At 45.6% G+C, this 27,706-nt stretch overlaps 1 protein-coding gene across 4 annotated transcripts in view; it reads left to right on the plus strand.

The window, feature by feature from the left end:
• Window positions 1-27,706, plus strand: part of ccdc33 (coiled-coil domain containing 33) — a 275,655-nt gene that overhangs the window by 223,311 nt on the left and 24,638 nt on the right. For all 4 annotated transcript variants that reach the window (XM_087981982.1, XM_043680294.2, XM_087981983.1 and 1 more), the window contains one exon: window positions 1,750-1,807. In XM_087981982.1, the coding sequence (XP_087838108.1) occupies window positions 1,750-1,807 (58 nt within the window). The remainder of the gene's footprint in view (window positions 1-1,749; window positions 1,808-27,706) is intronic.

Consider the following 27,706-nt stretch of genomic DNA (forward strand, 5'->3'; position numbering starts at 1 on the left):
ATTGGTACCTAGAGATCCATGGCCTAACAATGTTCCCAGATGAGAGCTGCTCTGGGCAAGGAGAAAACCATTAGATTCATGGAATCCGCTTGGTCCTGAATTGAATTACCTTTCCTTGCATTTCCCATGATATCTCTAAAACACCCAATCCCCCTTATATATTGATGGGAAACCTTCTGGCAAATGGAGGAAGGCAATGGCCTAGTGGTATTATTGCTTGGCAGTTAATCTAGTGACCTAGATAATGTTCTGGATTCAAATCCCCCCATGGAATTTGAAATCCATTTTTAAAATATCTGGAATTAAGAATCTATTGTTCAATTTTTGGAAAATCTCATCTGACTCATTGATGTCCTTCAGGAAAGGCAACTGCCATCCTTACCTGATGTGACCTATGTGTGACTCCAGACCCACAACAATGTGGTTGACTCTTAACTGCCCTCATAGCAATAAATGCTGCAGCACCCTCATCCCATGAATGAATGAAGAAAAAAAGTACTTTTCATTGGGAATCCCTTCACTGTTTCATTCTCCAATCATTACAAGCATGCTAGTCACACACTAGGGATGGGTAAGGTAATAATGTGGGTTCTTGATTTGAAGATTGGAGGCTATGTAGACAGTCAATAAAGAGTGGAGCTGGAAAAAGCATAGCAGGTCACGGTGCATTGAGGAGTAGTTGAGTTGACATTTCCGGTCAGAAGCCTTCATCACTGGATTCCATTTACCACCCCCTGAGAGAAAGAACAGGAAATGACATCACCATGGGAAATGATGTCATCACCAGAAATTACATCACCGGCCCAAGGAAACCCAAACATATAAATAGAAAGCAGGCTACACCACCATTGCTTCATCCGGAGGCTTACTGAAGATGTTACCCAGTAGGGTGACGAAATGTCTGTAAATGAACCTTCCAGCTCAGTGAGCAAACCTACATCCAGAACCTTAACCTGAGCTACAAATCTTTTCAAAACTTGCTAACCCGGTTTTTATGGTGGATCAGGCTAATCAATGCTGGTTTTCACTTTGATTTTCAGTGACAGGTGAAATGTTTTGGAGACAGTGAGCAGAGAGCTGAAGGAGGAGAGGCTGGTTGGCGAAGCACCCAAATAATTGTAATTAGAATCTATATGAATCTGCAGTTCAGACATATGTGTGTACGTGTGTGTGTGGAGAGATGATTTTCTCTGTCTCCCAGTCTGGGAGCGCACAGACAGTGTACCCAACATCAATAAGGTGAGAAGGCAGCCTCTGGTAGTCTCTTGGAAGACTGAATTTTATTAAATTCATAATAAATCGGCAGAATTATAAAGTCGCTTCACAGATATCATCTAATCTCCTGGACTAGCTTTTGCATCTGAGCAGGATCAGAGAGGAATTTTCAAGATTCTGTCTCCTTTATTGGTGACTGTCAGCTGTCCCTGTCCAAATTCCAAAATTCCTTCCCCAAACATCCCTGTCTTTCCAACTCTCCTCCTTCAGGAGTCTCTACAAAATTCATTTTTTTGATCACGCTGTTCTGATATCACGTTTCCTCAGTTTTTGTCTCCTTGTGCAATACCTTGTGACGTGTTACTACTTAAGGTTCTTAGGCTCTTGTTGTGTTTCTCTAATGAGTCATTCAATCATTATGACTATTTTGTTTCTATTTCTTTTTGTGAAGGGACTTGGAATGTCTTTTCCACAATGGAAGTGACCCGCAAAGGCACGCTGTTGTAGACTTAATATGTTCTGTCTTGTCTGCAGGGAGCCTCTGACTGATGACCATGCTGAAAACCAGGAAATTCGCCGTCATGAAACAGAGGCAAGTACACTGTCCGACATGGACTGACAATCTTTACACAGACTCCCCGTTTCTCACTGGGTTAAGTAACAGTCCCTCAGCAAGGGCTACTTTCTTAGTCCTTTTAGTAATCCCTCAATGCACGGACAACACAAATGCCATTTCCTTGTTTTATATATAAATCCAGTCATAGAGTATGGAAACAGACCCTTCGGTCCCAATAATCCACGCCGAATACCATGTGAAACTAAACTAATCCCACCTGCCCTGCTCCTGGCCTATATCACTCCAAACCTTTCCTGTTCATGTATCGAAATGTCTGTCAAATGTAATTGCACCCAGATCCATCCCTTCATCTGGAAACTCATTCCACACAAGAACCACCTCTATGTAAAAAATTTGACTCTTATGTCTTTTTAAAATCTCTCTCCTCTCACCTTAAAAATGCACCCTCTAATCTTGAAACTCCCCATCCTCAGGGAGAGGCAGCAATCATTAATCCTATCTATATCTCTCATATATACCTCTCATATTTTATAAACTTCTATAAGGTCACTTCTCAACCTCCACGCTCCAGTGAAAAATGTCCCAGCCTGTCCAGCCTTTCTTTATAACTCAAACCTTCCATTCCCAGCAACATCCTGGTAAATCTCTTCTGAACCCTCTCCAGCTTAATAATATCCTTCCTAATACAGGGCGAGCAGAAGTGGACATAGTATTCCAGAAGATCTTTGCAATTATCACAGTCATGGTCTGGCTCAGTTGATTGCACTCTGAGTCAGAAGGCTATGATTTTAAGTTCCACTCCCCAGACCTGAGGACATGCTGTGGGTTGCCATTCCTGATGCACCCCTGGTGAGGGGTGCTAGAACATTGCTGTTTTAAAAATGTTCCTAGCACCAAGACAGATTATCTCACCACTATATCACATTGTGGATGCTTGCTTAAGGCAAATTGGTTGCCACCTACTCAATGGATAAAAGGCAGAATCAGATTGGTCTTACACTATCACGTAGCTAGTATTTCAGGTATACACTGCCTGGCAGTATGGTGGAGGCAGGTTCAATTGGGGCATTCAGAGGGCACAGACTGCTTATTTAAATAGAAAAACCCTTCAGGGTTATGGGATTAAGGCCGGACTTTGGCACTAAATCAAAATGCTTAGACGTAATGGGCTGAATGGCCTCCCTTTGCACCTCAACAATTGCGTGATTTTGTTTTATTCATTTGTGCGATTTAGGTGTCACTGGCTGGGCCCAGTTTTTATTGCCCGTCCCTACTTGCCCTTGCTGGGGGTGAGCTGCCTTCTTGAACCGCCACAGTCTTTGTGCTGTAGGTTGACCCATGATGCCCTTAGGGAGGGAATTCCCGGATTTTGACCCAGTGACACTGAAGGAAAGGCGATGTATTTCCAAGTCAGGATGGTGAGTGAAGGGGAACTTGAAGGTGGTGGTCTTCCCATGTATCTGCTGCCCTTGTCCTTCTAGATGGAAGTGGTCCTGAGTTTGGAAGGTGATTTGATTTTGTGAATTCTGTAACTGCAGAGTTCTGCATCCTGGAAGTTTATCAATGGGTATTAAAGCTGTTGTCTTGATGCAAATACTTTGCATCCACGATGATGTTGGAGCTCAGGCAACTCCGGTTTCTGAGATTGACTACACCATATGTGAAACACCATATTGTACCTGTCTCCACCACACTGCCAGGCAGTGTATACCTGCTCCTGAAATACTAGCTACGTGATAGGGGAGAGCACTAACAGACTGAAACTCACATGTATGCTTCAGAACTACTTGTGTCTCATCCCGCAGTTTTGCCCCTGTGCTTGCTGCCTTACATTGACAATAAGTCAAGGAGCATCTCACTTTCAACATTTGTATCCTTGTCTTCAAATCCGTCCCCCCCCCCCAATCACTTGGAGACCAAACTGGCAAACGTATTGAGGACCCACTGAAAGGTTAAATGGGAACTTCAGATTACAGCCGACTGAACTGGGTTAGACCTACTCTGAGCTGTAATAGGAAGCTGTGATGCTTAAGTAGACCAGCACCTGAGGGTCATGCAGTGATGTGTGGGCGAGGAGGAAGTGGTCCAGAGCAACACCTTCAAGGCAAAGGCGCTGAAACCATTTGGGCTTCCCATTGTCGATGTAAATGAGCTACAAGATTCATCTCTTTCCTGTCTAAGAGAATTTGCTCAATTAGTTTAATTAATTAATTTCAGTCTAAGCGTAATTTAATTGCTAGTCTTGGAAAGTGAAATCTATTGTGAACTTATGCAGTGCTGTAACAGCTGTATATTCAAGAGATTGGTTCTTTAGCCAGGCAAGACTGTAGGGTTATTTAAGAAGCACCAACAGTCGCAAATATGTCAGAAGATGCTTCTGTCTTGCCTCCCTCCCCCACCCCTGCCCCCTCCCCAATCAGCTTTCATTGGAAGCAACAGCAATAACATGTATTTATAGAGTGGTTAGCACTGCTGCCTCAGGACTCAGGTTCGATTCCAGCCTCAGGTGGCTGTCAGTGTGGAGTTTGCACATTGTCTCTGTGAGTACATGGGTTTCCTCTCACAGTCCAAAGATGTGCTGAGTAGGTGAACTGGCCATGCTAAAGACTGCCCCATAGTGACCAGGGATGTGCAGGCTGGGTGGATTGGCCATAGGAAGTGTGGGGTAGTGCAGTGCTGTTCAGAAGGTTGGTGCACTCTCAATGGGCCAAATGACCTCTTTTCACACTGTATGATTCTATTCTATGATCCTATGATACACTAACTTGAATGCAACACTGTGCAGGTCTAGTCACTGGACCCAAACAATAACTACAATTTCTCTCCACAGATGCTGCCAGACCTACTGAGCTTTTCCAGCAATTCCTGTTGTTATTCCTGATTTACTGCATCTGCAGTTCTTTAGGTTTTTACTTAAAATCTAGCTCGTTGACGAAGGTTTTCACCGCCTCTTTGAATGTGTGGCTCAGGGTCAAGTTCTGTCTAGGTGGAGTGGTTTACAACATTAATGGTGCTACATCAGTACATGTTGTTGTTGTTGTTGTTGTTGGGTACACGAATGTCTACAATAGTTAGACACCAGAGGTAAGGGTGGGATTTGGAGTTAGAAAGCTATTCCTCAATTTCAGTCCTTATTACAGTTGTCTCCAGTTATTCCCTTATATACCTTTGGGAAGTTGGCATTTTCCTGCTCCCCTGTCCTATTTTAGACTGAGCAGACAATACATTATTCCTCCACTGGGCACCCGCCTCTGGAACGTGAACAGCTGGAACTGTGAATGTACTAGTACTTTGCATTTCACACCACGCACGGTGATAAGTGTGCTTTGCATCTTTGTCCTCATCAAAGTGGTGACCAAATCAGCGTAAGCCTGCGTTAAAGTTAAGTTAGAGTGTGCCCTGTATCAGAAATGAGCATGAAGAAGGAGAGGACGAGCAAGTTCTTCAATACATTAAAGCCAGAACGAAATGCTGCTGCAGGTACATCATAGAAGGTGATGTACTGCCCTCTCTCCTCCTGGGGGTGAAATTAAAGATAGCTTACACCCAGAAGGAATTTCATTAATTCCAACCCCAGAAGCAACTCCCTCCTCCTACCAGCTGCAGCTCTTGAGAAGTGTGTCAAAGATGTGTATCTCTTTCCTGCCATTGATTACACTTAAAAACTCTTGAGGAGCTCAGTTATGCATGAGCCCAGACTTTTGCAGTGGAACATGGAGATACTTGGTTAGATTCTTTTGCAGGATGTGGGTGTCATAGATTTGTTGCCCAATCCATCTCGGCTCAGCCAGTTCAGAGCCAACCCAAGTTGCTATGGGCCCGGATCCCCATGTCAAGTCAGACCAGGTATGAGAATGGCAGACTTCCCTTCCTTAAAGGGCATTAGTGAGCAGTAAAGATTTTTGACCAGTAAAGGATTTAAGGTTATGGTGAGTGGGCGGGGAAGTGGAGCTGAGACCACGAAAAGATAAGCCATGATCTTATTGAATGACGGAGCAGGCTGGAGGGGCCAGATGGCCTACTCCTGCTCTTGTTTCTGATGTTCTTATAGTGAACCAGATGGGTTTTTAATGCAACCAACGATAATTGCATTGTTGAGATTGCTTTTATATTCCAGATTTATCAATTGAATTTAAATTCTGGCAGCTGTCTGGGTAGAGGTTTGGACACACAGTCCCATACTGTTCACCTGGGTCTCTGGATTACCAGCTGCCACCCTCTCAGCTTGTGGTCCCCATCCACTGTCTGTAATGAGTCGTGACCTGTATGCCTTGATCATTCTCCAAGGCTCTGGTTTGGTGTTTGCATGGCTCAGTACATGGCACCCTTGTTCGTCAGTCCAGAGGCCGTGGGTTCCAGACCACTGGGTATGATAGCGCACTGGTTAGCACTGTGGCCTTACAGTGCTAGGGACCTGGGTTCGATTCCACCCTTGAGTGACTGTGTGGAGTTTGCGTGTTTTCCCTCTATCTGCATGAGTTTCCTCTGGGTGCTACAGTTTCTTCCCAAAGAAGTGCAGACTATTTGGATTGGCCATGCTAAATTGCCCTTAGTATACAGGGATGCACAGGCTAGGTGGATTAGCCACGGGAAATGTGGGGTTACAGGGGTGGGTCTAGGTGGGATGCTCTTCAGAGAGTCAGTGTGAACTGAACAGCCTCTATCTGCACTGTGGGGAATCAATGACTCTGATGACATTGAGTATGTCATTCAGACTGAATTGTGTGTAACGCTGAAGGATTGTAGTATGGGCTGCTTTTTAGATGTTAGGCCCTTGCTTAAATCTTCTGCACAGTAAATTTCTGTATTCATTTAGACATTTTCTCATTGCTCCACATGGGAGCTTACTATGTGCAGATTGACTGACGCATTTCCTACGTTGCAAGAAGGGGCTACATGTTAGAAAGGACCTTTGGGATGCCCCGAGCTGGTAAAAAACTCTTCACTCTGAGCTGCAGGGGGCGAAATGAAGAGAATTTCCCATCAGCCTGGAGGTTTTGTACGTGAGGGCTACCCCAGGCCTCCTGCCTTCACTAGTTGAGTGGATAAGCTGCGTGCTCTGGATCTCCGCTGTATCTGTGAGACGTGGCAGTGACACTGATGAGTGATAATATCTTGTACCTCATTTGCTGATCTGTTGAACAAACCTAAAAGTCTGTGTTCTCATTAGTTGATGTGATTGCCATTTGTGCCTCTGAGGGTGTTGCCAGGGCAGGGGAAGGAGCCACGGGAACAGTTCTTGACAAGTTGATGGCTATATTTTTTAGAAAAAATCATTAAGGCTGGATGGTGCTGCTTTGCTGCAGTCAGCTGGCTTGTCTGAGCATTTTAATTTGATTTGATATGATTTTATCACGTACTGAGATACAGGGAAATGTATTGCTTTGTGTGCTTTCCAGGCACATCATACCTTACAGAAGTACATCAGGGTAATAGGACAGCTACAGAGAAGGTTCAGAGAATGATCAACTCGAAAATATGAGAGGTCTGTTCAAAAGTCTTGTAAGAGCAGATAAGAGGCTGTTCCTGAATCTATTGGTACATGTTATTCCAGAGACCCAGGAAACGTTCGGGGGACCTGGATTCAAATCCCGCTACGGCTGATGGTGGAATTTGAATTCAAAGATATCTGGAATTAAGAGGTTAATGCTGACTGTGATTTCATTGCTAATCATCAGGAAAAGCCCATCTGGTTCACTAATGTCCTTTAGGGAAGGACCCTTACCTGGTCTGGCCCACATGTGACTTCAAACCCACAGTAATGTGGTTGACTCTTAACTACCCTCTGGACAATTAGGGATGGGCAATAAATGCTGACCTTGCCAGCGACATCCTTATCCTGTGAATAAATAGAAAAAAAAAGCTTCTAGATCTTCTCCCTGATGGAAGAAGCTGGAAGAGAGGATAACATTTCTCAATGTATTTTCTTGAGGCTCCTCAGTATTCTCTGAGACAGTTGTGTGACGCAGTAGGTGGCTCTGGAGTAGGGGTGGTTGGTGATGGCAAAAGGTAGGGGGGCAGTGGTGAAGGGGTGTCTGAGGAGGGGGTGGTGTTGTTTGGATGGTGGAAAGGAATAATGGAGTTGGAGCCCAGGATCACAGAGTCATGGAGACCAACAGCATAGAAACAGACCCTTCAGTCCAACCTGTCCATGCCGACCAGATATTCAACATTAATCTAGTCCCACTTGCCAGCACTTGGCCCATATCCCTCTAAACCCTTCCTCTTCATGTAACCATCCAGGTGCCTTTTTAAATGTTGTAATTGTACCAGACTCCACCACTTCCTCTGGCAGCTCATTCTATACACGCACCACCCTCTGAGTGAAAAAGGCGCCCCTTAGATCCCTTTTAAATCTTTTGCCACTCACCTTATGCCCTCCAGTTTTAGACTCCCCTACCCTAAAAGACCTCATCTATTCACCCTGTCCATGTCCCTCACAATTTTATTAATCTCTATAAGGTCACCCCTCAGCCTCAGATGCTCCAGGGAAAACAGCCCCAGACTATTCAGCCTCTCCCTATAGATCAAACCCTCCAACCCTGGCAACATTCCTGTAAATCTTTCCTGAACCCTTTCAAGTTTCACATCTTTCCTAAAGCAGGGAGACCAGAATTGACCGTAGTATTCCAAGCGAGAGAGAGAGAGGATTATAGGGTTAGGGTGAGTTAAAGGGATGTATGTGAGATGAATGGTCTGTTAACCTGTCACTGGTGGCGTTGGATTGAGGAACAATATGTTCTCCCATGGACTGCATCACACAGCGGAACTTCAACACTTGGACAGAATGTCAAAGCAGCAGGCATCTGACAGTGCTCCAGGCTTACCAGATAAATCTTCAGCTCCTTATCACATAATTGAGTGGAGACAGTACCACTAGGCACCACTTTCACCTGTGACAAATAGAGCAAACCGATAGACTACCTGAACACTGGAAAAGTCACTGACAACAAAAAGCTTGCACATAATATCACCCAATGAGATAGCTCTGAGTGAATTTAATGTCCTAATCCAATCTCAGAGTTCCGATGATACTGGTAAACCAAGAAAGCTTTCTTGTTTGTGACTGATGCTGTCATTTCAGCTCCTTGATTAGATCATCATCTCAGGATTCATTTTGAGAGAGCCACTGGTGACACGAGCCTTTCCCTGTCTCGGTTGTTTCTTTTTTAAAAGCTACCTGTAATGCAATTTGGTAATGCACATGGTAATGCAAAGTTAAAAACCACTCAACACCAGGTTATAGTCCAACAGGTTTAATTGGAAGCACTAGCTTTCGGAGCGCTGCTCCTTCATCAGGTGGTTGTGATAATGTTTGTGTGTACAGAATTCTGGCTTTTTGACATGGTCCTCGTGTTTATGTTGTTGATTGACAGGATGTGGGCACCCTGGCTAGGCTGGCATTTGTTGCCCATCCCTAATTGCCCTGAGGAGCCACCTTCTTGAACTGCATGGGAGGGGTACACCCACAGTACTGTTAGAGATGGAATTCCAATGTTTTGATCCCGTGCCGATGATATAGTTCTGGGACACAGCAGTGAGTGCTTGGAGAGGAGCTTGCAAGTGACAGCGTTCCCTTGGACCTGCAGCCCTTGTCCCTCTCTGTGTTAGCGGTGATAGGTGTGGAATGTGCTGACTGAGGAGTCTTGTTGAGTTACTGCAGTACATTTCGTAGACGGTACACACTGCTGCCACTCTGCATGGGTGGAGCAATGTTAGTGGATGTGGTGCCAGTCAAGCTTGTTGCTTTATCTCAGTTGGTGTGAAACATCTTGCCGCAGGAAAGTGCAGTGTACTCCATTGTTCTCCTCACTTTGGCTTTGTAGATGGTGGGCAGGCTTTGAGGAGTTAGGAGGTTATTAACTTGACACAGAATTCCCAGCCTCTCAATTGCTCTTGTAGCTACAATATTTACCTGACTGGTCCAGTTCAAGTTTCTGGTCAATCATTACCCCCAAGTGGCTGAGTGGCTCAGTAGTTAGCACTGCTGCCTCACAGCGCCAGGGACCCAGGTTCAAATTCCAGCCTCGTGTAACTGTGCAGAGTTTGTACGTTCTTCCTGTGTCTGTGTGGGTTTCTGTTGTGTGCTCAGGTTTCCTCCCACAGTCCAAAGATGTGCAAGTTAGGTGGACTGGCCATACTAAATTGCCCATAGGGTCCAGGGATACGCAGGCTAGATAGCCATGCAGGGTAACAGAGATAGGGTGGGGGAGTTGGGTCTGTGTGTGATGTTCGTTGGAGGGCCAGTACAGACTCGATGGGCCAAATGTTCAGAACTTTGGATTTGCTAAGATCCACAAACATGAATCAGCAAAGCTTATGTAGGAGTTTGAAAGCTTGGTGTCGTAGATTTGTGAACAGTCAATGGGAATGCCCTACAATAGTCAACCCAAAAGGAACCTGAGAGGGTAATCATAAGAAGGTATCTGGGTGTTTGTCTGGATCTGAAATGCTTGAATTGAAAGCTCAATGGTCATTAATGCTAACAGGGAGCTGGACAGGTATTTAAGAAATAAGAAACCGAGAGTGCTATGGATTAAAAAACATGGATGTGGGATTAAGCACGACTCTCAAAAACCAACACAGACTCAAAGGGCCAAGCGGCCTACTTCTGCACTGTAAGTTCCAATGATTAAAGTAAATCCTCGGGATCAGTGAAATCAAAATCGTGAATTTGTCTATCCCTGCCAAAACATAAATAATAACAAAAATAAGCAATAACTGGACTTGTGTCTGTTCTGTGTATTAATGGAAGAAGACGGTAGTATAAATAGGAACAGAGAAAACAAATTAACCAATAACAGATCACACAAGTGCAGACTAGAAATAGGCTACATTTATGCTCAATACTCCTCACACAGTCGAACAGAAGCAAATAAAAGCAAAATACTTTAGATGCTGGAATTCTGAAACAAACAGAAAATAGTGGAGAAACTCAGGAGGACTGGCAGCATCCACGGAGAGATGTGTCAGCCTCGGATTGGTCACTCCATTTCTCTCTCCCTAGAGGCTGCGAAACATAGAATAGGCTTCAAGTGAGGGCCAAATTTGGGATCCTTTAGAAACTGCCTGGTGCTGTGATGGAGTGCAAAGCCTTTTGTTCTGGGCAAATTCGTGTCAGTGGAGCTGCCTTGAGAAAAATTGCAGTCACTTAATTGAGTCTAAGTTTAAGTGGGGTGGGGGGAGTGAGTGAGGATCAGAGTCCAAAGGCAGCAGTCAGTCCATTGTGCTTTTGTAGAATCTCGTCACTCAACCAGACTCCATCAAGACTCAATTGAAAGCAGGTGAAAGGGCTAAATATATCTGTCATCATAATATTTGTATTTATCTTGTATCTTATTGAAACCTGCCATAATAAGTTGCTTTGGAGGGCAGTGATTTACACAGGTAAACCACACAGGGAGAGAACAATCCCTGCGTTCCTTATCATGGTGTAAGCAACGTGCTGGTCAAAGTTTCAGGAGGACAGTGAATGAGCTCCTCCTGCTGGATTGTAATTGGTAATGCAGCTTGAGCAGAGCCGCACGATTCCTCCAGTGCAATGCAAGGGGTGAATATTCAACGTTACCTTATGGGAGATGCACAGCTTTAAAGTCATGTTTTACTTATCGCTTTAGGAATTAAAAAGTGAAGCATGCCTCAGATCAATGTATATTCTGTCTTTGAACCACAGTTACAAGTGCTGTCTCAACACATTAGTTTATGGTATGCAGTACCTAGCCCTTTTATGTAGGTTTCTGGGTCTGCACAATACTTTATATTTTTAAGAGCCAGGGATGTCACAAGTGTGGCTTCATTCCAGTTTTTAGTTTCAGTGTGGATAGCTGATAGCACGGGGGTCTATCTTCAAGGACTGCCAACTGTTCAAGAAGGCAGCTCTCCACCATCTCCCCCATGGAACTCAGGAATGGGCATTAAATGCTGGGCTAGTCCCTGATGCTTACACTGAATGAAAAGAAAATAATCATTTTAACGGCGACCCTCTTGCCCCGAGTCAGAAAGTTCCAGCTGCCTCAGGAAAGCAACGATTGTAATCCAACCCCTCCCACCCCCTCTTCCACCCCCCACCCCCACCCCCTTGTCATCCTCTTCCGTCAGACAGAAGATATAAAGTTCTGTGCACACAAATGAACAGGTTTAAGAACAGCTGCTTACCCTGCTTCCCTGCTGAATGGACTTCATAAGTTTTAAACCTAATGTTGATCTCGCTCTCTGTGTATCTCCTCTGCACCCGTAACATTGTATTCCTCACTGTGTTCTAATACCCTAATGCACTTTGTGTGGCATGATCTACCGGTACTGCATGCAAAACAAAACTTTTCACTGCACTTGGGTACAAGTGACAATAATAAATCAAACCAAGTCATCTGAAATGTTGTTGTGTCAGTTATAGAATCATTGTCATAGCATCATACAGCATGGAAATAGACCCTTTGGTCAAACCAATCCCTGCTGACCATAATCCCAAACTAAACTAGTCCCACTTCCTGCGTTTGGCCCATATCCTTTCAAATTTTTCCTATTCATTTACATATCCAAATGTCTTTTAATGTCATAATTGTACTCACATGCACCACTTCCTGTGTAAGTTCATTCCACACACGAACCACTCTCTGTGTAAAAAGGTTGCCCCCGTGTCTTTAAATCATTTTCCTCTCACCTTAAAAACAAAATCCTCTTACAGTATGTACGCTAAGCTGTCACTTCTGTGGAGTACCAAGGAAGTGCTGCACTGTCACGAGTGCTGTCCTCATGATGTGATGCTGAGCTGAGGAAGATAAAACCAAGGAGCTTCCAGTATCATCACTCAACCAGCATCACTGAGAGGGAGATGAATGAACGATCTTGTGTTCTTTGGCGCCTTGCTGAGTGTGTTTTCCTTTATAATGGTGGCGAGTATGTTGCAATAGGGCCTCACTGCTCGCGGAGCACCTGGGGATACCCTGAGCTTACAAAATCTGTGAAATGAATGGAAGATTGCTCTTTCTAATTAACACAGACTACCCTTCACAAAATACTACATTGACTGTGAAGTGCTTCAGGACCTTCTGAGCCACTGAGGTTCCAGTAAAATGTAGGTCAGTCAGTCTTTGTGAGAGGTATGTGGTGGATGGATATGAACAATTTATGAGTGAAATAAGATGAACGTTAACTCAATTAGGTGAATCACTCACACATGATACAGGTGCCATATTGGACTCTGATAAAATAGATGTTAATTTTGAACTAATTATTTGTTGCTGTTATCTTTGGGTAAATCAGTCATTGTACTACATGCACTGGTTATTCACTGATAAGCGAGGAAGGCTGTTGTGTCTCTGCCGTCAAGCAAGCAGCAAAGACGCCTGATGATTTTATCAGCGTTTAAGATTCAAGGCAATCAGGCCAGAGCTTGATTTGTGACCCATATGATTGCTGTTATTTCGGCTTCATCATGAGCTGAGCGTGCAGGAGCTGTGTATTTGATTGAGGTTCTATCTCTTGTGTAATCATGAATCTTCCCTGTGAACATTTCAATTAGAAATGCAATTTCGCTTCATAGACCCAGGGGAGGTCCGGAGCAGCCTTCAATCAGGCACCAATAATCACCCGAGCTGTCAGTCTACCACCAGGAATAGACTAAAGATATTAGGAACCCTGTCTGTTCTGCCACTTTGAGGCTGAACTGGGTGTCAATGCCAACCAGGCTCCTTTGTTTCCATTTCTCAGAAAAGAAATGCAAAATCTGAAACAAATGTGCTGGGAGCATGTGAAAGGCCAGTCATGGGGAACATCGGTAAACATTTGGCTGTCCAAAGAATGACATGCCCGAATGAATGGGATAATAATTGATGTATGATTAGACTCCTTGTACCTACCTCTGCTACCATGTACCTAGCTCCAGTATGACCCTTTACTACCTTGACTTGACAGAAATGTATTACTCTCAGATGTACGATTCACACGGCCGAGCATCAATTGCCATTTGTGGAAGAGAGCTTTATTTCTACCTCCCCTTGTGTGTCGAAGTGTTTGCTCACCTTAACTCCTGAAAGCCTAGCCCATTTTGTTTAGGCTGTGTTTGCTTTATTATTTTTGGGATGTGGGTGTCACTAGGAAGGCCAGCATTTATTTTCCATCCTTATTCGCCCTCAAGGGATGGATGGTTTCTCCCTATGGAATCTCTCAGAGTGAGGAAGAAGGGGTGAGGAGCAAAGGAACAGGAAAGTGTTCAGTCCTCATGCTAATACCAGTGCAGTCAGACCTCAAGCCTGTTCCATCACGGAGTTAGGTTGTGGGTGACCTAATTCCATCTCACTGCTTTACTTCATAATTTTTTAAAATGTTCCTAGGCTTTGCTTCCCGTTACTTGATTTTTTTTTTTAGATTAGATTACTTACAGTGTGGAAACAGGCCCTTCGGCCCAACAAGTCCACACCGACCCGCCGAAGCGTAACCCACCCATACCCCTACATTTACCCCTTTTACCTAACACTACGGGCAATTTAGCATGGCCAATTCACCTGGCCTGCACATCTTTGGAGTGTGGGAGGAAACCGGAGCACCCGGAGGAAACCCACGCAGACACGGGGAGAACGTGTAAACTCCACACAGTCAGTCGCCTGAGGCGGGAATTGAACCCGGGTCTCTGGCGCTGCGAGGCAGCAGTGCTAACCACTGTGCCACCGTGCCGCCCCTTTGTTTCCATTTCTCAGAAAAGAAATGCAAAATCTGAAACAAATGTGCTGGGAGCATGTGAAAGGCCAGTCATGGGGAACATCGGTAAACATTTGGCTGTCCAAAGAATGACATGCCCGAATGAATGGGATAATAATTGATGTATGATTAGACTCCTTGTACCTACCTCTGCTACCATGTACCTAGCTCCAGTATGACCCTTTACTACTGCTTTCATGGCCCAGTAGGTTAAACCAGTAAAAGCAGTTGTAAATGATATTTACTGGTCTGACCTGTCATGTATACCTCAAAATGGAGCTCCAGTATGACCTGTATGCCCATTTCCCAGTATTACTGGTTTTTCACTGTGGGGCAGTATTTATGTCAGAGACATTCAGAAGTTCCATATTTTCCTCTATTGTCTGCAGTCTTTTTTGCTAAAGACTCACTCAGTAGGACATGAATAACACCTCAAAAGAACTTGCAGATATTTTCAGAGATGTAATTGCCCACCTCTAGGGTTTGAACCTGGGTCTCCTAGCTCAGAGATAAAGAGCTTGCAATTTACTTGTACCAATAACATAGCATTACGCTCTCCCATTGCTACGGAGCGGTCCTCTGTTAATAACTACTTTTTATGATGGGGGGGGTGAATGATTAAAACAATTACTTCAAAGTAGAATAATTGCCTGGGCATACTTAAAATAGATTTCTGGTTTGGTTAGTATCAGGTTCAGAATGCCCTGGTGTTTGGGCTGAATGACCTATTTCTGGTTATGAAAGCTACATAATTAGCTCCACTCTCCGATTTCCCTGAAGCAATGCTGTAAGGCAGCATGATGGCTCAGTGGTTAGCACTGCTGCCTCATAGCGCCAGGGACCCAGGTTCATCTTCCGCCTAGGAACCCTCCAACCACATGGGATGAATGCAGATTTCTCCAGTTTCCTCATTTCCCCTCCCCCCCACCTTATCTCAGTCCCAACCCTTGGATTCAGCACCGCCCTCTTGACCCGCAATCTTTTTCCCGACCTCTCCGCCCCCACTCCCTCTCCGGCATATCACCCTCTCCCTCACCTCCTTCCACCTATCGTATTCCCAGTGCCCCTCCCCCAAATTCCCTCCCCCCTACCTTTTATCTCAGCCCGTTTGGCACACCAGCCTCATTCCTGAAGAAGGGCTTATGCCCGAAACGTCGATTCTCCTGCTCCTTGGATGCTGCCTGGCCTGCTGTGTTTTTCCAGCACCACATTTTTCAACAAAGCAAATAGATTAGCTGGTAAAGAGGCAGATAGTACGCTTGCCTTCATTCGTCGGGGCACAGATATAAAAATTGGCAAGTTACATTGCAGCTGTATAGAGCTTTAGCTAGTCGACAATTGGAATATTGTGTACACTTCTGGTCGCCACATGACCAGAAGGATGTGAAGGCTTTGGAGAGGGTACAGAAAGGGTTTACCAAGATGTTGCCTGGTTTAAAGGGATTAGCTATGAGGCGTGATTGGACAAACTTGGTTTGTTTTCACTTGAACATCAGAGGCTAGGGGCATCCAATGAGGCAAGGATCAAATGGATAGAGTCCTTATCCCAGATCAATTACTGGGTACATGAGGTTTTTTACACAGAGGCTGGTAAGTGCCTGGAATGAGCTGCCAGAGGGGGTGCTAGAAGCAGATACAATGGCATTTAAGAGGCATTTTGACAGATTAAGACGAAAGGCTTTTAGTTTAGAAAAGGCGTCATGTGTCAGTGCAGGCTAGATGGGCCGAAGAGCCTGTTCCCATATTAGTCTTTGTTCTTTGGTGTTTGCTGAGTGGGGGCATTTGGGTGGCTTTGTGTTTGGGATGAACAAACCCAGATCATAGAGACAATTTTCTATATATTTATGCGTGTGTCTGTGCGTGTGTGTCTGTGCGTGTGTCTGCATGTGTGTCTGCGTGTGTGTCTGTGTGTGTGTGGGTTTGTTTATGTGTGTGTGTGCACACGCCTGTGTTTGTGTGTCTGTGTCTCTGTGTGTGTGTGCCTGTGTTTTATGTTTATGTGTGTAGTGTTTCTCAGCCTAAAGGCCTATAGGGATCAACCTTACAATCTGTATTATGTGCATCGATGAGTGAAACATCCCAGGGAGCTTGCTATGTCAAGACAGCGCAGTGCAAAAAGCATGAATACATTTGACTTTCAACTAGAACAAATCAATGGATTAGCTGAACAATGCAAATGTGATCATTTAAACAGGAGCAACACCCTCCTCATTTAAATAACCCAAATGGATTATGTAAAAATGCAAAGAATGGAATTGGAAGATTTGATATTTTAATTGAAATATGCAAAACTGATGTGCGTTCTGAGCCTGGGTTGTCTGACTTACGTTTTCCTTATTTAAACAAAAAGATATTTGGACGAGAATGATTCCAAAATGCTAAAAGCTTTGATTATAGAGCAGCACACCAGTCCCTCTGTGTGACATGCTGTTTTACACATCCTTTCAAATCTCTCTTTAGTGGGCATGTTATACCTTTGTTCCTGATTCAGAGCTTTATCAGCTCAGATCAAGAAATGAAAAGTTTGCATTTATGCGGCACCTCACAGTGTTTTACAGCCAATGATCCTTTCAAAATGTGGTTACTGTTCTAGGAAATGTGATTAGATTCCCTACGTGTGAAAACAGGCCCTTCAGCCCAACCAGTCCTCCGAAGAGTAACCCACCCCAGACCCATTTCCCCTCTGACTAATGCACCTAACACTATGGGCAATTTAGCATGGCCAATTTACCTGACCTGTGGGAGGAAACCAGAGCAAACCTGGGGAGAACGTGCAAACTCCACACAGACAGTTACCCGAGGCTGGGATCAAACCTGGGACCCTGGTGCTGTAAGGCAGCAGTGCTAACCACTGAGCCACCGTGCCGCCCAAGGTGGTAGACAAGAATTGGAAGCAGCTGCAGACCATGAGCCATTCGAGCCTACTCTGTCATTGAATAAGGTCACAGCCAATCTGAGTGTACACTTAACTCCACTTTCCCCTTAACCTTCTCATAGATCCATTTTTACAGCAACTTTGAAAGGGAGGTGTGGCAGGAATATAACTGGACGAGTAAGCCAGAAACCCAAGTAAATGGAATGAGCTGCCAGAGGAAGTGGTGGATGCTGGTACAATTATCACATTTAAAAGGCATCTGGATGGGTACATGAATAGGAAGGGTTTGAATCCCACCATGGTGCATGGTGAAATTTGAATTCAACAGAAAAGAAATAATAAAAGTTAACCTAATGGCAGCCATGTAACTTCTGCTGATTGTGGTAAAAATCCTTCAGATTCACTGAACATCCTTCAGGGAAGGAAATCTCCCAATCTGGCCTACACGTGACTCCAGACCCACAGCAATGGGGTTGAATCTTTCCTACGTTTTGGGTGTCCAGCAAGTTTTATTTGAAATTACAAGCTTTCGGAGCGCTGCTCCTTCGTCAGATGAACACAGAGGGTCAGCCTTCACCCGATGAAGGAGCAGTGTTCCGAAAGCTTGTGATTTCAAATAAACCTGTTGGACTAGAACCTGGCATCAGGTGATTTCTGACTTTGTCCACTCCAGTCCAACACCGGCACCTCCATATCATGGATAATGAGTAGTTAATCTGTTTTTGCTTCGCTGATTGAGGGATAACTACCTGGTCAGGTCAGAGGGAGTGTTCCCCTGTTCTTTGGGATCTTTCACATCACCCCCAAGTGGCAGTTTAAGTCCCTCAGTCACATCTGAAAGACAACACCTCAGACACAGCAGCACTCTCTCAGTACTGCACTGGACTGTCAATCTGAATTCCCAGAGTGAGGCTCTATCTTGGAATCTTGTGACTTTGTGGCAAGAAACTGACATGTTATTTGCTCTTTTATGAACAACAGCTATCCTTTTTGGTTAAAAGATGTTATGTGGTACAGGGAGCAATGTCTTTTCCTTGTTTGTGACTTGCAGTTTCCATAAGAGGGTTGGAGGGTTTATTTGAATAGACAGGGCCTTCGGCACAGAAGTTGCTTTTGTATTGAAAAGCGATTGGGCAAGCAGGTAGAAGTACCAGCCCATCCTATCTGCATCCTTCTTACAGGCCATTGTGTGGAGTACCACAACTCATTTAGAGTCATAGAGATGTACAGCACGGAAACAGACCCTTCGGTCCAACTCGTCCATGCCGACCAGATATCCCAGCCCAGTCTAGACCCACCTGCCAGCACCCGGCCCATATCCCTCCAAACCCTTCCTATTCATATACCCATCCAAATGCCTCTTAAATGTTGCAATTATACCAGCTTCCACCACTTCCTCTGGCAGCTCATTTCATACACGTACCACCCTCTGTGTGAAAAAGTTGCCCCATAGGTCTCTTTTATATCTTTCCCGTCTCACCCTAAACCTATGCCCTCTAGTTCTGGACTCCCCCACCCCAGAGAAAAGACTTTGTCTATTTACCCTATCCATGCCCCTCATGATTTTGTAAACCTTTATAAGGTCACCTCTCAGCCTCCGACACTCCAGGCAAAACAGCCCCAGCCCATTCAACCTCTCCCTGCAGCTCAAATCCTCCAACCCTGCCAACATCCTTGTAAATCTTTCCTGAATCCTTTCACGGTTCACAGCATCTTTCCGATAGGAAGGAGTCCAGAATTGCACGCAATATTGCAACAGTGGCCTTTACCTCCCTAACCAATGTCCTGTCCAGCCGCAACATGACTTCCCAACTCCTGTACTCAATACTCTGAGGAGAAAGTGAGGTCTGCAGATGCTGGAGATCAGAGCTGGAAATGTGTTGCTGGAAAAGCGCAGCAGGTCAGGCAGCATCCAGGGAACAGGAGAATCGACGTTTCGGGCATAAGCCCTTCTTCAGGAATGAGGAAAGTTTGTCCAGCAGGCTAAGATAAAAGGTAGGGAGGAGGGACTTGGGAGAGGGGCGTCGGAAATGTGATAGGTGGAAAGAGGTCAAGGTGAGGGTGATAGGTCAGACTGGGGTGGGGGCGGAGAGGTCGGGAAGAAGATCTCAGGTTAGGAAGGCGGTGCTGAATTTGATGGATTTGACTGAGACAGGGTGGGGGGAGGGGAAATGAGGAAACTGGTGAAATCCGAGTTCATCCCTTGTGGTTGGAGGGTTCCTAGCCGGAAGATGAGGCGTTCTTCCTCCAACCGTCGTTTTGTTGTGGTCTGACGATGGAGGAGTCCAAAGACCTGCATATCCTTGGTGGAGTGGGAGGGGGAATTGAAATGTTGAGCTACAGGGTGGTTGGGTTGGTTGGTCCGGGTGTCCCAGAGGTGTTCTCTGAAACGCTCCGCAAGTAGCCGGCCTGTCTCCCCAATATAGAGGAGGCCACATCGGGTGCAGAGGATGCAATAGATGATATGTGTGGAGGTGCAGGTGAATCTGTGGCGGATATGGAAGTTTCCTTTGGGGCCTTGGAGGGAGGTGAGGGGGGAGGTGTGGGCGCAAGTCTTGCACCTCCTGTGGTTGCAGGGGAAGGTGCCGGGAGTGGAGGTTGGGTTGGTGGGGGGTGTGGATCTGACGAGGGAGTCACGGAGGGAGTGGTCTTTACGGAATGCTGATAGGGGAGGGGAGGGAAATATATCCTTGGTGGTGGGGTCCGTTTGGAGGTAGCGGAAATGACGGCGGATGATGCGCTGTACATGGAGATTGGTGGGGTGGTAGGTGAGGACCAGTGGGGTTCTGTCCTGGTGGCGGTTGGAGGGGCGGGGTTCAAGGGCGGAGGAGCGGGAAGTGGAAGAGATGCGGTGGAGGGCATCGTCGACCACGTCGGGGGGGAAATTGCGGTCCTTGAAGAAGGAGGCCATCTGGGTTGTGCGTTTTTGAAACTGGTCCTCCTGGGAGCAGATGCGGCGGAGTCGAAGGAATTGGGAGAATGGGATGGCGTTTTTACAGGGGGCAGGATGGGAGGAGGTGTAGTCCAGGTAGCTGTGGGAGTCGGTCGGTTTGTAGTAGATGTCCGTGTTGTTTCGGTCGCCTGAGATGGAAATAGAAAGGTCGAGGAAGGGGAGGGAGGAATCTGAGACTGTCCAGGTGAATTTGAGGTCGGGGTGGAAGGTGTTGGTGAAGTGGATGAACTGTTCAACTTCCTCGTGGGAGCACGAGGCGGCGCCGATACAGTCATCGATGTAGCGGAGGAAAAGGTGGGGGGGTGGGGCCAGTGTAGTTGCGGAAGATGGATTGTTCCACATATCCTACGAAGAGGCAGGCATAGCTGGGGCCCATGCGGGTGCCCATGGCTACTCCTTTCGTTTGGAGGAAGTGGGAGGATTGGAAGGAGGATTGGTCAATACTCTGACCAATAAAGGAAAGCATACCAGACGCCGCCTTCACTATCCTATCTACCTGCGACTCCACTTTCAAGGAACTATGAACCTGCACTCTTTGTTAAGCAACACTCCCGAGGCTCTTACCATTAAGCGTATAAGTCCTGCTAAGATTTGCTTTCCCAAAATGTAGCACCTCGCATTTATCTGAATTAAACTCCATCTGCCATTTTCTCAGCCCATTGGCCCATCTGGTCAAGATCCTGTTTTAATCTGAGGTAACCCTTTTCGCTGTCCACTACACCTCCAATTTTGGTGTCATCTGCAAACTCACTAACTGTACCTCTTATGCTCGCATCCAAATCATTTATATAAATGATGAAAGGTAGTGGACCCGCCAACCTTCTGATAATCTGTGTTCCCATCGTTCGGAAGCTGTGTTCCCTCAGCTCATTTCTTCCAGTTTATCATCCATTGATTCTCTTCTGAAACCTGTATCTTCAGTTTCTGCCAGCCTTGTACCAGCTCAGGTCAAAGAAATGAAATTTGGTCAAAGCTTGCTCAAGCTTTGGTCAACACCACCCCCTTTAAGTGTCCCTCCGAGACTCTCACCATTCTGACTTGGAAATATAGCACTGTTCCTTGAGTGTCACTGGGTGAAAATCCTGTAATTCCCTCCCTCAGGGTACTGTGGGTCAACCACATGGTCTGCAAGGTTGAAGGAGGCAGCTCACCACCACCTTCTCAAGGGGCAACTGGGGATGGCAATAAATGCTGGCCCAGGCAGCGATACATGAGTGAGCAAAACAAGAGCTCACTCGAGATTGTATGATATCGGCTGCTCAGTGTAATGAATCAGTGTTTGTACAGGCCGGTTGCACATTAGTTTCCAGGCTGTGTGGAGAATAGGGTGGAAATCAGATAGTTAGCTGGTACAGAGTTCACGCCTGCTTCTTGCCTAGTCCAGCTGTGTTGTGAAGGTCTCCTTATCTCTGAAGTTCAGTCTATCCCTACCCCAAGGATGCTTTTGAAATGAGTCGTATACTTTTGACAGTTTTACCTCACAGACCTTGAAGGGCTAAGATTAGGAAGTCCTTCACATTCTTGATGGTAGACGCCGGATGCAGGAACATTTATCCTTTCTGTCAACCATGAAGAGCTGATGGTTACTGAGAGCACTCTCTCCTTTTTCTTGATATGTCCTTCGTGAGCCAATGTCCCACCGCCCGTGTCTCTCTGCATGGTGCTGGATGGACTGACACACAGTCTCTGGTCCGGCCTAGCTCTGCAGGAACTCCTCAAGCTGGGAGCACCACAGCCGAACCCAGCTGTATCCTCAGAGAATGATAGAGTCATCCAGCATGGAAGAGTTCCTTCAGCCCATTGAGTTTGCACCAAACTTGGCCCACCTTCGCACATTAGGCCTTGAAAGTTATGATACTTAGAGTGTTCGTCCAAACTTTTTAAAGATTGTGAAGTTTCATCCCTTAATTACTCTCCCAGACAGTGCATTCCAAACCCACACCATCCTTAGGATGAAAAGGATTTTCCTCTAAACCTCTGTTTCACTTTAAAAGTGTGCTCCCTCGCTCTTGACCCTTCACAGCTACTTTCAATCACGACTGTCCTTGCCCGACGTAATCTTAAACATCTCAATCAGGATCCCCCCTCAATCATCTCTGTTCCAAAGAACAGCATCTCTTCATCTCAGAGGCAACGTCCTGGTGAATCTCCTCTACAATCACATCCTTCTCATAGTGCGGTGACTGGAACGGCACACAGTATTCCAGCTCTGCCCCGACCAATCCTGTACAGCTCCAACATAACTTCTTGCCCTTTTAATCCATGCCTTGACTGATAGAAGCAGGTCACGACGCTTATGCTCGAAATGTCGACTCTCCTGCTCCCCGGATGCTGTCTGACCGGCTGTGCTTTTCCAGTGCCACACTTTTTGACTCTGCTATCCAGCATCTGCAGTCCTCACTTTCTGCTCCCTGATAAAAGCAGGTGTCCCGTATGCCTTGTTAACCCTATTAACCTGTCCTGCCACCTTCAGGGATCTGTGGGCAAGCATCCCAAGATCACTCTGAACTTTGTAAGGTCCTGCCATTCACTGAGTGCTCCCTTGTCTTGTTCCTTCTGCTGAAGTCAATCATCTCACATGGGCCATGGTTGGGGGATGGGGACAATGTTGGCAACAAGACTCATGGGACTGGGGGGAGGCAATGAGATTTGACAAGATCTTGGCACTTCCAGTGCAATTCCGAGGGTGTGCAGTACTTTTGGAGACACTGTCATTCTGAAGCAGCTTCTGGTTTCTTGGTCTAACGTAGAAAGATCCCATGGCACATTTTTGAAGATAAGCAGAAAATGATGGCCAATATTCCTCATTCATCCAGGGAGGTCATGCCTGACAAATCTGTTAGAATTCTTCAAGGAGGTAATGAGCAAGTTAGACAAAGAAGAGCCAATGGATGTGATCTATTTGGATTTGCAGACAAAGTGTCACACTTTGGAGGTGGCAAAATAAGGTAAGAGCCCCTGGTGTTAGGGCAAGGTATGGGCATGATAGAGAGTTGGCTGCCTGGCAGAAGGTAGAAAGTAAGGGCAAAGGGGTCTTTTTCAGGATAGCAGCCAGTGGATTGCCAAAGTTCCACAGGATTCAGTGTCAGGACCACAACTATTCAAGTTCTACATCAACAATTCGGACGAAGGAACTGAGGGCATTGTTGCTCAATTTGCAGATAACACAGTTAGCTGGAGGGACAGGTAGTGTTAAAAAAACGTGGAGGCATCAGAAGGATTTGGATGATGGAGGGCAGTGAGCAAAGAAATGGTAGATGAAGTACAATATGGGAACGTGTGAGGTATTCACTTTCATGGGTCCCCATGGTAGACTCATTCATAAAGTCAGGAGATATGGGATACAGGGAGATTTGGCTACCTGGATTCAGTTTAGGTTGGCTGACAGGAGGCAGAGAGTGGTTATAGGTGGAAAGTATTCTGTCTGGAGGACAGTGTTGAGTGGGGTCCCGCAGGGCTCTGTTCTTGGGCCTCTGCTCTTTGTAGTTTTTATAAATGACTTGGATGAGGAGATTGAGGGATGGGTTAGTAAATTTGCAGATGACACAAAGGTTGGAGGTGCCGTTGATAGTATCCTATTGAGGCTGCAGCGCAACATAGACCCCAGGATGCAGAACTGGGCTGAGAAATGGCAAATGGAGTTCAACCTGGATAAATGCGAAGTGATGCATTTTGGAAGGTCGAACTCGAATGCTGAATATAGGATTAAAGACAGGATTCTTGGCAGTGTAGCGGAACTGAGGGATCTTGGTGTGCAAGTACATAGTTCCCCAAAATGGCCACCCAAGTGAATAGGGTTGTTAAGAAAGCATATGGTGTTTTGGCTTTCATTAGCAGGGGGATCGAGTTTAAGAGCCGCGAGGTTTTAATACAGCTCTACAAGTCCCTGGTGAGGCCACACTTGGAATATTGTGTCCAGTTCTGGTCACCCTACTATAGGAAAGATACAGAGGCTTTGGACAGAGTGCAAAGAAGGTTTACCAGGATGCTTCCTGGACTGGAGGGCTTGCCTTATGAAGAGAGGTTGACTAAGCTTGGACTTTTCTCTCTGGAGAGAAGGAGGAAGAGGAGGAGACCTGATTGAGGTGTACAAAATAATGAGTGGCATAGATAGAGTCAATAGCCAGAGACTTTTCCCCAGGGCAGGATTGACTGGTACGAGGGGTCATTGTTTTAAGATATTAGGAGAAAGGTATAGAGGGGACGTCAGAGGAAGGTTTTTTACCGAGAGAGTTGTGAATGCATGGAATGTGCTGCCAGCGGTGGTGGTGGGAGCAGAGTCATTAGGGACTTTTAAGCGACTGCTGGACATGCAAATGGAGAGCAGTGAGTCGAGGGATGCGTAGGTTAAGTTATTTTATTTTACATTAGGAATAATGCTCGGCACAACATTGTGGGCTAAAGGGCCTGTTCTATGCTGTACTTTTCTATGTTCTATAACAAATTATAAAACAGCTGAATAGCGAAGATTTGTAGCTCGGGTGCTCGTTGCTGTGGTTCTGTTCGCTGAGCTGGAAGTTTTTGTTGCAAACGTTTCGTCCCCTGGCTCGGCGACATCATCAGTGCTTGGGAGCCTCCTGCGACAGGGACAGACCACTATAAACACCGGAGGAAACATCAAAGAAGCGCTTCGCAGGAGGCTCCCAAGCACTGATGATGTCACCTAGCCAGGGGACGAAACGTTTGCAACAAAAACTTCCAGCTTGGCGAACAGAACCAGAGCAGCTGAATAGCAGAAGGAATAAGAGAGGCCAATACTAAGGATCATAACTGGAAGATAGATGCTAATAAAATCATTAAGGAATCCACCAGAAACAATAAACCGAGAGACTGGTTCGCAAGTGATACCAAAAGGAATGGTGGAGACTGAGAACTGTATGATATGCATGAGTGGAAACTGGATCATCTTCCAGGGAGGTAGGATGTCATGTTGGGATTCCCTGAAGAGAGATGGGAGGAGGGTCTTGTGGAGCCTAAACTCCAGAATGAGCCACAAACACAAACGGAAATTTCTGGAAAAGCTCAGCAGGTCTGGCAGCATCTGTGGAGAGAAATCCGAGCTAGTGTTTCTGGTCGACTGATCCCTCCTCAGTACATTTCTGTTTTTGCTTCTGATTGGCAGCGTCTACGGGTGTTTTGGATTTGATCCAGAGTGAGCCAGCTGGACTGAACAGGGTAAACACAGGGAGGACCTACCTGAGTCCGGAATTAGGGTCACAGCCTGACGATACGGGGGAGGCCATTTAGAATTGAAGTGAGGAGAAATTTCTTCTCCCTGAGTGTGATGAACCACAGAAAGCTGTTGAGAACAATACGTTGAATGTTTTCAACTAAGATTTAGATGTGGTTCTTTAGGCTAAAGGGATCAAAGGGCAAGGAGAGAAAGCAGAAACAGGTTACTGAGTCAGATGAACAGCCTTGATCATATTGAATGGTTGGAGCAGACTTGATGGGCAGAATGGCCTACTCCAGTTCCTATTTCCTGTGTTTTTGTTTCTCTGCTGTACATTCTATACTGAAGACAGTTAAATTTTCTTCAGTAATTTGTCTGTTGTCTAAACTCTGAATATGTTGTGGGAGGAAATAGATTAGGTTCAGCTCAGTACCTTTGTCCCAAACCCACCGCACTTGCTTTAACACTGGGAAACAACTCTATCTTCGTTCCATTTTGCATCAAGACACAAAAGCTTTGCAAAAAGGTTGTAAAATCTGTTTCTTTTCTATAAAACAACACATAGTCTAAATAATGGCCAGATAACATAGTTTACTTTCTTCACATCCTAAGCCAATATAGCTGCACTGTTTGAGGAGGATCATACATTTTCAGAACCAGCCTTTGTTGTAACAATTAAGATCCTTGATTGAAAGCCTAATCTTCTGTCGCAAATGGAAATCTAACCTTGTCCTCAAGAGTTATAAGTTGTGTTCTGTTTTCTTTTCAAAAGAAGATATTTTCACCCTCTTTCCACTCCCTCAGATACGCTGACTGCCCTTGGGATTTCAGTCCGTGTCTCAAATTTGTAATGCTGGCAACGTGGGAGTGGAGGGGGGCCAGGTCAGAGGAGGAGTTCAGATCTCACCAAGGACTCTACTAGCAACAAATACAACACACACTGCATCCATTACAGTGGTAACATTAACTGTTAACTGACCGTTATTTCACATGAGCGGGTTTTACAGCTATACTAATCCTGACACGGTCATCAATCACCACAGGATTCACATGTAATGGCATTAGGACCGATAAAGCTGGGGGTGTGGAGTAGGAAGGGGTGGGAAAAGGACTGAATGGATTGCACCTCAGACACCCAACATGGAATTGATGGGCTTAAAGACCTTTTGTGCTTGGCTGCCCTTGACCTTTTGATATATTCACTTTGTCAGAGCATTCTTGGAAAATGGTTACTTTGGAGGCAAAGTGTAATTATCTTCTTTATCTGTCGGCTCTCTGTCTTTTAAAACCTTCCATGATCTCCTCAGCACAGTAACCTTTAACAGCCTCATCCATCTGTCCACTCTTGATACTTCCCCATTGCGTTCCGTGCACTTATTTCTGATTCATTTCACTGGCATGTGTCTTTAACATCGCTCTCTGAAATTCCCACTCTCAGGAATTCCTTTTCTTTCTGCCTCCCTCTCTCCGTTGTGCACGTTTCTTCAGGTCCTCCTTACTAACGGTCGTTGCTGGTCCCTCTTCTGAATATTGATGGAAGGAAAAGCTTCACATACGTAGCACCTTTCACAACTTCAACACATTCCCAGCTGCACAGACCATGAACGCCTTGCTGAAAACAACACCATGTTTCCAAAGATTTTTGCCCTGCGCTCATCAGGACAAATGCAAGAATGCCGAATCTCCAACCTTCTCAACAGCTTATACCGTGGCCGGAAAGACTGCTGATTGGATGGTAGCTCGAGTCTGATTGGCTGAGTTATTGCTGTGGAGAAGACCAATGAGCGTGACCACTGTTGAAAGCCAAGGCAAACGTCAGCTGATTTTTGCAGAGCAAGATCCCACAAAGAGTGACAAGCTGACCGGCGGATTACCTGCTTTTTTAAAATAAATGGTTGAAGGTTCAATGTTAGCAGGCAAGTTCTTTCTGTTCTTCTTAGGAACAATACCAAAGAACTTCTGCCCTCACTAGGGCAGATAGAGGCTCAGTTTAATGCTGCTAATGTTCTAAAACTATGTTTCTGACAGTGCAGCAACATTTGACAACTTGTGGCTAAACTTATCACTTGTGCTGTTAATATTGCTGATTATTTGACACAGTTCTGCACACAGTGTGCTACGCCAGGGCAGAGCACGCCTCAACCTTGATATACAACATTGTAACCTTCCTGCAGGCAGTGCAGTATCGGGCATCTCACACACGTGTGGGCTTTTGAA

Source organism: Chiloscyllium plagiosum, unplaced genomic scaffold (assembly GCF_037043375.1).
Source record: "Chiloscyllium plagiosum isolate Xiang-an unplaced genomic scaffold, Cpla_swu_hap1 HiC_scaffold_42, whole genome shotgun sequence".
In the NCBI taxonomy this organism is placed as follows: domain Eukaryota; kingdom Metazoa; phylum Chordata; class Chondrichthyes; order Orectolobiformes; family Hemiscylliidae; genus Chiloscyllium; species Chiloscyllium plagiosum.